The sequence below is a fragment of the Diabrotica virgifera genome, chromosome 3 (assembly GCF_917563875.1).
Source record: "Diabrotica virgifera virgifera chromosome 3, PGI_DIABVI_V3a".
Lineage (NCBI taxonomy): Eukaryota > Metazoa > Arthropoda > Insecta > Coleoptera > Chrysomelidae > Diabrotica > Diabrotica virgifera.
Genome location: NC_065445.1, coordinates 82,349,271 through 82,358,033, shown reverse-complemented (window position 1 = coordinate 82,358,033; position 8,763 = coordinate 82,349,271). Strand labels below are relative to the sequence as shown.

The window sequence follows — 8,763 nt, the reverse complement described above, 5'->3', positions numbered from 1 at the left end:
GCTCCGTATTCTAAGTGAAAAATAAGATTGTTTTGCCATCGCATTGCAACTGAATAAAAATGGTATACATTTTTATTTTTATTGTTTTTAAATTTTAAGAAAATAAATGGATGTGAATTGTTTGTCTGACTCAAAGTGATGTTCTTTTTATTTATTATAGAGATATGTGTTATTTATTTATTGAAAATTTTTGTGAAATGACCGTGATGTAATATGGGTCACTAAGTAAAAAAAAATTCACACATATGAATAGTGGTTAGGGTGGTTCTGGAAATAACATAGACATTTATATACAATACAATATGTATATTACACAAATTATTAGGGTATTCTCATTTACTGTCATTTGCCAAAGTATAATATGGAACCACTGTTTGTGGGTATTTTGGGAATATTTATTCGAATCACTGGGCTCGTGGATATATTTATTTGAACATGAGACTCTCATCCAACATTTGACATACTGTTTAACATGTGCTGACCTCGGGTAACAAATAAAGTCAAAGACACGATTCGTTTCTTAAGACATTTATTTTAAAACCAAAACAAACAAAAGATAAGGTAGTTAGAGTTACTTAAGTGTTAATTTCGTTGTCTAAATATATTTACAATAGAGAAGTGCGAAGTCCCAGATCTAAACAATAAATCTGAAACTTCACGTGAAACCACTTTCTGCTAACATCCTTAATCTCTGCCTTTTACCTTTATAATGCAAGGGACTCTACAATATGCAGTCACTTTCCGTCTATTCGTCTAGGAAAAATTCCAACGAAAGTTGAAAAGATGGCAGAGGCGCAGTCGATCGACAAGTTTAGTGGATTTGCGATCGACGGTTCGAGTCTCAGCCAGGTCATCAAATTAATAAAAGGCCAACGTCGCTAGTATAAAATTCAATAAAATCTACGACTTGGTCTGGAATAAACTGGTGTTTGATCGGACTACTGAGGAGCGGTACAGCAAGGGATAAGGGCTTGCGGCTTGGTGATACTCCTCCATAGATCCCTACCGAAGGGCGTTGGCGCCTAATAACGGTGTATATACATAAGTTGAAAATTTTAAAAACAGCTTGTTTCAATTCGGTTCAGAGGTAATGAATGTACCATCCCCATAGAGGGGATGGTGCATCATCTCTGAACCGAGTTGAAACATAAGTTTTTTTTTAAATTTCACATTTACATATCGGACTTTCGTAAATCTCGGGTCGATGTGACGATATGTGATGCATGAATAAATTATGCTAAACGACGATCGATTGGATTAGGAGTAGAATTTATTTATTAACGCGAAATGGATACATAAGGAGAGGAAATCTCGCTCAACTCACCCGGGATAAGATATGTAAGGATCTACGCTCAACTTGCGTAGGGGATGGGGTTGTGAACCGTCGAAATCGCTCAGCTCGCCAAGACGACGCGGTTCGGAAGGTTTTGGAATATGGTCGGTATACTCGTACATATACTTAACTCACCTATATTACTTGGTTGATTATTTTCCGTTCAACACACAGAGAATCATCAAATGGATTTCCGATCCGTCTTTTATGCTGTCAGAGACGTTATAAAAACACGTTTTGCTTAATACACTGGCGTACTCTAGACGATAAAATCATATTATCGCTAAAAACAATTATACAAGAGACGACGTGTCACAGATTAAAAGTTAAACAACAAACTAAAATGTAGCAGCTGACACGAAGCAAATGACTCCTTAACTTTCTTAATACATTGATTGACTTATTCATATTATTTGAGATGGTGGTATATCAGTATTGGTGTTGGTCTTTGTAGATATTACCTAATTTTCTAGCCAAAGGTGTCAGGAGTATTCTGAGCTTGCCATATTTATAACAAGCAGCTACTAGTTAGCGAATTAACTAAGTTTACTTCTAGGTTAAAGTAGTACCAGCTATTTAAGCGACTCGTTAATATTCAGCTCATCGGGCTGCTATTGTTGGAGGTGTGGAAATCCACAAAAAGGGTTCTACCTGTTTTATGAAATGATCCCTTGTTTATGTAATTTCACACCTCTAACAATAGCACCCCGCTGAGTTGAATATTCGTGAGTCTCTTAAGCCTGGGTTTTCTCGAAAGCGGCACCGACAAACTGCGACCGTAGTACTGCGATGAATTACGTCAGATTACGGTGAAAAATTCAAGGTTCTTCACTGCGGCAATGAAATGTGTCAACTCAGCAAGCGGTTGCTTCCAACGCATCCTTGGAAAATACTGCTATTATTTTGCGTAGTACAGTTTTTTATGTCATTCATCGCAGTGTTACGGTCGCAGTTTGTGGGTGCCGCTTTTGAGAAAACCAAGGCTTTACTTACATACTTGGTACGGTTATAGCGAGTATGTTTTTTGATAGTTTCGTTTTTTCTTTTAGATTTTCCATTTAAATGTAGCTGTGGTAGGAGCTACAAGAGACTTTTTACATTAAATAGACATCAGCGTTACGAATGCGGCAAATATCCTATTTTTAAGTGCCCTATCTGCGGATCTAACCATAAACATAGATTCGACATGCATAAACACATGAAAAATGTACATAAAGAATACATAGCATATTATCAATAAATAACTGTACTTTTATACATAATTGTCATTATTAGGCTTTAGTTAAATAAACGAAATTTTATATCACAAAAATTATAATATCTGTAGTAGTGATAATGTATAAATAATTAAAATGAATTGATAAAAATAAGATCCACAAATATGTTGAAATGGTTGCTGGTGTGAGCACATATTATTTATGTAGGATAATAAGTCTACTAGACACAATCAAATTATTCGATTTTATTTATTTAAAAATTGTAAAAAATTGAGCGACCGGTTTCGATGTTTAAAAGTTTTACATCATCCTCAGGCCCTCAAGAAACTAAGCTAAAATTATATATTAATTTAGGTTTTAAATTTAAGTTTGAATTTAGCTGTTAACCAGCTGTTAACCCTCTGATGTTAATCTTGTGAGTTATTATAAAATGTAGTGAAAAAAGGTTTTAGTGGAAGAAAATATACAGGGTGTTTCATTAATAATTGTCCATATAGTAACTGGAGAAACCTTAGCAGAAAATACGAAGATTTAACCTAAATCACTTAAATAAAATGTGCTTCCTTACCGAGTTACAGGGTGTTTTATCTAAAAATTTAAAAACTATTTTTGCTCAGCATTTTTTGAAACTATTCGACGTATCACTACCATACTTGGCAGAAAGTGCGACTACTAGACACTCTACTAAATTATGATAAACAAACTTTTCTAGCTACTACCAGAGGCGTACGACAGGGGATGGTGAATGGTTGACCCTTCTCAAATTGTGCGCCACTGGAGGAATTACTATTTTAGTACCATTTTTAGATTCTCCAATACTTTCTAAGTAAATAATATACTCTTCAGTGGTAACGATAAAGTCATTAGTTTTCGAGATATTTGAAGTTAAATATGAAACAACACAGTTATTTTGATTATTTTATGATATGATTCATATGATTGAAATTTAAAAATTGTTTGTACCCAGTACTTTAAAACTATTTGGCGTATCCTTATCATACTTGGCAGAAAATACAGGTACTGTGAATCGTACTAAATTAAGATAAATTACCGTTTCGAGCTACTACCATAGGCGTACGACAAGGGATAGTGGCTGGTTGACCCTTCCCAAATTCTACGCCACTGACGAAATTGCTATTTTAGTGTAATTTTTTGATTTTGCAATACTTTTTATGAAAATAATGTTCTCTTCATTCGTAACGATAAAATGATTAGTTTTCGAGATATTTGAAATTAAAAATGAAGCGACACAATACATTAATCAAAATAACCGTGTCGTTTCATTTTTAACTTCAAAAATCTCGAAAACTAATGACTTAATCGTTACGAATGAAGAGTATATTATTTGCATAGAAAGTATTGGAGAATACAAAAATTGAACTAAAATAGCAATTTTGCCAGTGGCGTAGAATTTGGAAAGGGTCAACCATTCACTTTCCCCCGTAGTATGCCTCTGGTAATAGCCAGAAACGTTTGTTTAACATAATTTGGTAGTTTGTACAGTATCTATACTACCTGCCAAATATGAAAAGGATACGTCGAACAGTTTTAAAATGCTGAACAAAAATAGTTTTTAAAGGACATCGCACACATCTTATGGAAAATATAAAGTCACTCAAATTCAATACAATTTATACGATTAGATTCGTTTTAAATTAACGGTCAAATCTTATCATTGCGCCAACTCTGTATTTTCAATAATTAGACCAGAAATTGATATAAATAAATCTGAAATCAAATGGGTACGTACATAAGTTAGAGAGAGAAAAAATATTTTAAAATACCCAGATTATCGGTACTCCATAAATCAGCGGATTAGTTTAACTAATCCGCTTAGGCCCAGCGGGGTTTAAGCTGTTTTGAATAGCACTCAGAGCAATAATGATTGTAACTAACACTTTATGGACTCCAAAAATGTGATTTCGATAAACTTTAATTGCAATTTACGCCGTAATTAATCATAATTAAGAGTCGGCGCAATGATAAGAATTGACCGTCATTTTAAAACAAATCTAATCGTATAAATTTTAATAAAACACCCTGTAACTCAGTAAGGAACCACATTTTATTTAAGTGTTTTAGGTTAAATCTTCGTATTTTGTGCTAAAGTTTCTCCAGTTATTATATGGACAATTATTAATTAAACACCCTGTATAAAGAGAGAATACTTGCATATCAAAAAATTACAGTTCTTCATTGCCTTTAGGTGGTACATACTTATTGAGATAGTGGTAAATAGAAAACTAGAAAGTTAGCCCTCTCCTTTAAGTCACTTTTTAAGAATTTTTGAGACCAACAAAAGAACTTAAAAAATATACACACAAATACCAAGCACTTAAAAAATATATATATACAGGGTGCTTGGGTAACGAATGGGCCATAGTTTAACCTTAGATTCTTAAAGTTAAAATTGGTCGATTTAAGCTAACTTACCTTAGTACGAAAGTTGATAATAACCGGAATATACAAGGTGTCAAAGTTAAACTTTTAAACATTAGAAACATTTTCAATTTCGTTGCAACTCGAAAATGCAGCAGTATTATATTCTAGTTCAATCAGAGAGTGCAGGAAGAGTCTATACCGGTTTCGGGGCTTTTTTGCCCTTCATCAGTAGACACATATCCTCTTTTCTCTGATTGAACTAGGATACTTCGACGCGTGTCGTCCCGGATTGCATCGAACGAAATGGCTGGGGTGTCGTAGCGACATCTGCTAAGAAACAAACTAAGTTCTCAATCTAGTAATACATAAACCGACAATAAATATCGTTCTACATACCACTAGATTTAAAATGGCGGGAAACCTCTCTGGTAACAACCTCCGAGCCTTTTAAAAATTATAAGCCATTCGGGTGCCAAGACGATCGTCTCGGCTCATTTAATACGTTCAATTTTTTTATCCCCCACTTTACATACTTTTTGAATCAAATCTTTTATTCCTCTATTATTTTTACATAAAAACGTATATTACATTCATCTCGCTAAACCCAACCATTTTCGAGTTAAACGCATTTTAAATTAGCAATTCAAATATTTTTTTGCATAATATCATTTTGTAGTTACATCCGAAAAATAAACTTCAAATGGAATTTGCGATGCAATGAGAGAAATATGAGAACTTGCACAATTATTATGGTTTTAAGTTTATTTTTCGGGTGTAACTACAATGATATTATGCAAAAAAATATTTTGCATGGCAGATTTAAAATGCGTTTATTTCGAAAACGATTGAGTTTAGCGAGATAAATGTAGTATAGTCGGTTCGCTAAATTCAGGCACAACTGGCTAGTGATTTTAGTAAGTAATTTTGCCAATTTGGTAAAATTGACAAAAAATAATTACTAAATAGTTAGTAATTTTGCAAATCTTAGCAAAATTGGACAAAAAAAATACCTACTAAAATCACTAGCCAGTTGTGTCTTAGTTTAGCGAACCGACTATATATCTTATTTAAGTAAAAATACTAAGAGAATAAAAGTTTCGATTCAAAAAGTATGTAGAGTGGGGTATAAAAAAAATGAACGTATTAAATGAGCGCTGAAAGGCGTATGTGACGTCTTCTGGGTAATACATAATTGTTGGTAGCGAATTAAGATTTCTCGTCCCAAAATGCCCCCGCTTACCAAATTTCGTGTTGTTATCCCATGCCTGCCAGAAAATATTCAAGAAAAAATATAATAAAAGTTTAACTTTGCCACCCTGTATTTCGGTTATTATCAACTTTCGTACTAAGGTAAGTTACCTTAAATCTACCCATTTTAACCTTAGGAATCTAAGGTTAAGATATGACCCATTTGTTACCAAACACCCTGTAGACCAGCGATACTCAACCTTTTTTCCCCTGGGCCACATAATAGCTATTGCCACAGCTTGCGGGCATAGGTGTAGTATACAGGGTGTCTCATTAAGAAACGGAAATACTTAGATGGTGTATAGAGGTCACTGAGGCGGTTCTAGATATTCTACATTTATTGCCCCATCGATTTTTATAACCGAGTTACAGGGTGTTTTTATCGATTATGCCCATTTTTGTCTGGATCCATAACTTTATAACCACCTTGTATATTTTTTGATAGTTGATACAAGTATGTCTTATTTAGAACTCAAGCCATAGAACTACTAATTAGAAGAAAAATTCAGGTCCGGTTTAAAAAAATTATACTTGTCTTAAATTCATTGTGACCTTGAAACAACATCCTGTATGTATATTGAAATTTTCAAAACCCGTTTGCACATTTTAAAAGAGCACAAAGAACTGAGTTTATAGGTTCGCTTTAATGTTTTCCGCAGAAAATGTAATCACTTTAATTTTGAAATGAAATATATTGAAATTTTTAAGAACAGAGATTACAAAGCAGGTTTTTAAAGCACTTTTAATAATAAATTATTGAATTGAATTAATACATTCTCATTTTAACACTAATCAATACTTAGTTACTACATTGGAACGACCCACTTACTACTAATCACAACAAAAATACAGGTCCAGATTAACAAAAAATATTAAGTGATTGTGACCTTGAAACAACACCCTGTATATTGAAATTTTCAAAACCCGTTTGCACATTTGAAAAGACCACAAATAATTAAATCTAATGGTTCACCTTCATTTTTTGCGCAGACAATTTAATGACTTCAATTAATTTTGAAATTATGTCGAAATTTTTAAGAGCTCTGAGAACTCAGAACAAAAATTTCGATTTAATTTCGAAATTAATGTCATTAAATTGTCTGCACAAAAAATTGAAGCGGTCAATTAAATTTTGTTTTTGTAGTCTTTTCAAATGTGCAAACGGATTTTGACAATTTTAATATACAGGGTGTTGTTTCAAGGTCACAATTATTTTATATTTTTTTGTTAATTCAAACCTGGGGTTTTCTTGTGATAAGTAAGTGTCATTCCAATGTAGTATATAATTATGGATTACTTTTAAGATGAATATTTGTTTATTAAATTTAGTAATTTATTATTCAAGGTGCTTTAAAAACCTACTTTTTAATCTTAGAGTTCTTAAAAATTTCAGTATATTTAATGTCAAAATTAAAGTCATTAAATTTTCTGTGTCCAAAATTAAAGTGAACCTGTAAACTCAGTTTTTGTGCTCTTCTCAAATGTGCAAATAAATCTTGAAAATTTAAATATACAGAATGTTGTTTAAAGGCCACAATCACTTTATATTTTTTTGTTAATCCAGACTTGAATTTTTCTTGTGATTACTAAATGGGTTGTTGCAATGTATCTAGTGTTGATTATTTTGTGTATATTTGAATAAAATGGGTATTTGTTCATTAACTTTAATAATTTATTATTATCTAAAAGTTAATAATACCTGTTTTTTAATCCCAGACTTCTTAAACATTTCAATATAATTTCACAATCGCGCACAAATACGCCTTAAACATAGCTTGATCGCTTACAGGGCCTTTTAGTGAGCCTTCGGGCAGCATGAAAAACGCTAGAGGGCCGCATGCGGCCCGCGGGCCGCAGGTTGAGTATCACTGCTGTAGACTGTAGACACATAACATTTTTCCAAGATTTCGCGTTAAACTTAAAATTCAAATTTCCACGTATCCTTTTCGTAAATCAACAACCACCGCGACATAGTTTATTTTAGTTTAATTGACATTTTTCCTGATTTTTTTTAATTTCCAGATCTAGACGCAAACAAAATCCATGACTTAAGTATTGGTGGCTCGATGTGTTTTCCTTGTCCCAATTGTCCGAAAATGTATAAAGGAAAGTATACACTGGGTAGACATTTGAGGCTGGAATGTGGTAAATCTCCTACACACAGATGTCACATATGCGGACAATTTTTTACTCACAAACACCGTTTGATAAGCCATTTGAGGTCGTTACATAACGATGTTTATTTTGGATTTAATAATAATTTGTTAAGCGAATAATTTGAAAAAGCTAAAGCTATAGTATGCGGTCTACCCTGAGAATGCGGTCTACCTCTGCATATTATAGTGTGCGGTGTACCTACCGCAATCTGAAAATTCCGGAAGGATTTGCGCAATATAATGAAATACAAGAAAATTCTCGTAGAAAAGAAATATTTATTCACAAGTAATAGACATTTGGAGGGAAATAAAAGTGTAAAATGAAAGGGGACTAATAATTTACAACGAATATGCACCCTAATTGTTCACAAAAGAAATTAGATTTAATCTAATTATTTACAAAACGATACAGACCAATTATTTTTAT

At 32.9% G+C, this 8,763-nt stretch overlaps 1 protein-coding gene across 37 annotated transcripts in view; it reads left to right on the top strand.

Annotated features, from left to right (window-relative positions):
• Positions 1 to 8,763, top strand: part of LOC114336038 (longitudinals lacking protein, isoforms H/M/V) — a 630,205-nt gene that overhangs the window by 242,454 nt on the left and 378,988 nt on the right. Inside the window, exon 5 of one of the 37 annotated variants that reach the window (XM_050646607.1) lies at positions 2,383 to 2,588. The exons of the other annotated variants lie outside the window; for them this stretch is intronic. Coding sequence (XP_050502564.1) covers positions 2,383 to 2,573 — 191 coding nt within the window. The 3' untranslated portion in view covers positions 2,574 to 2,588. Of the gene's footprint in view, positions 1 to 2,382; positions 2,589 to 8,763 lie in introns of those variants that run through there. 37 annotated transcript variants of the gene reach the window in all.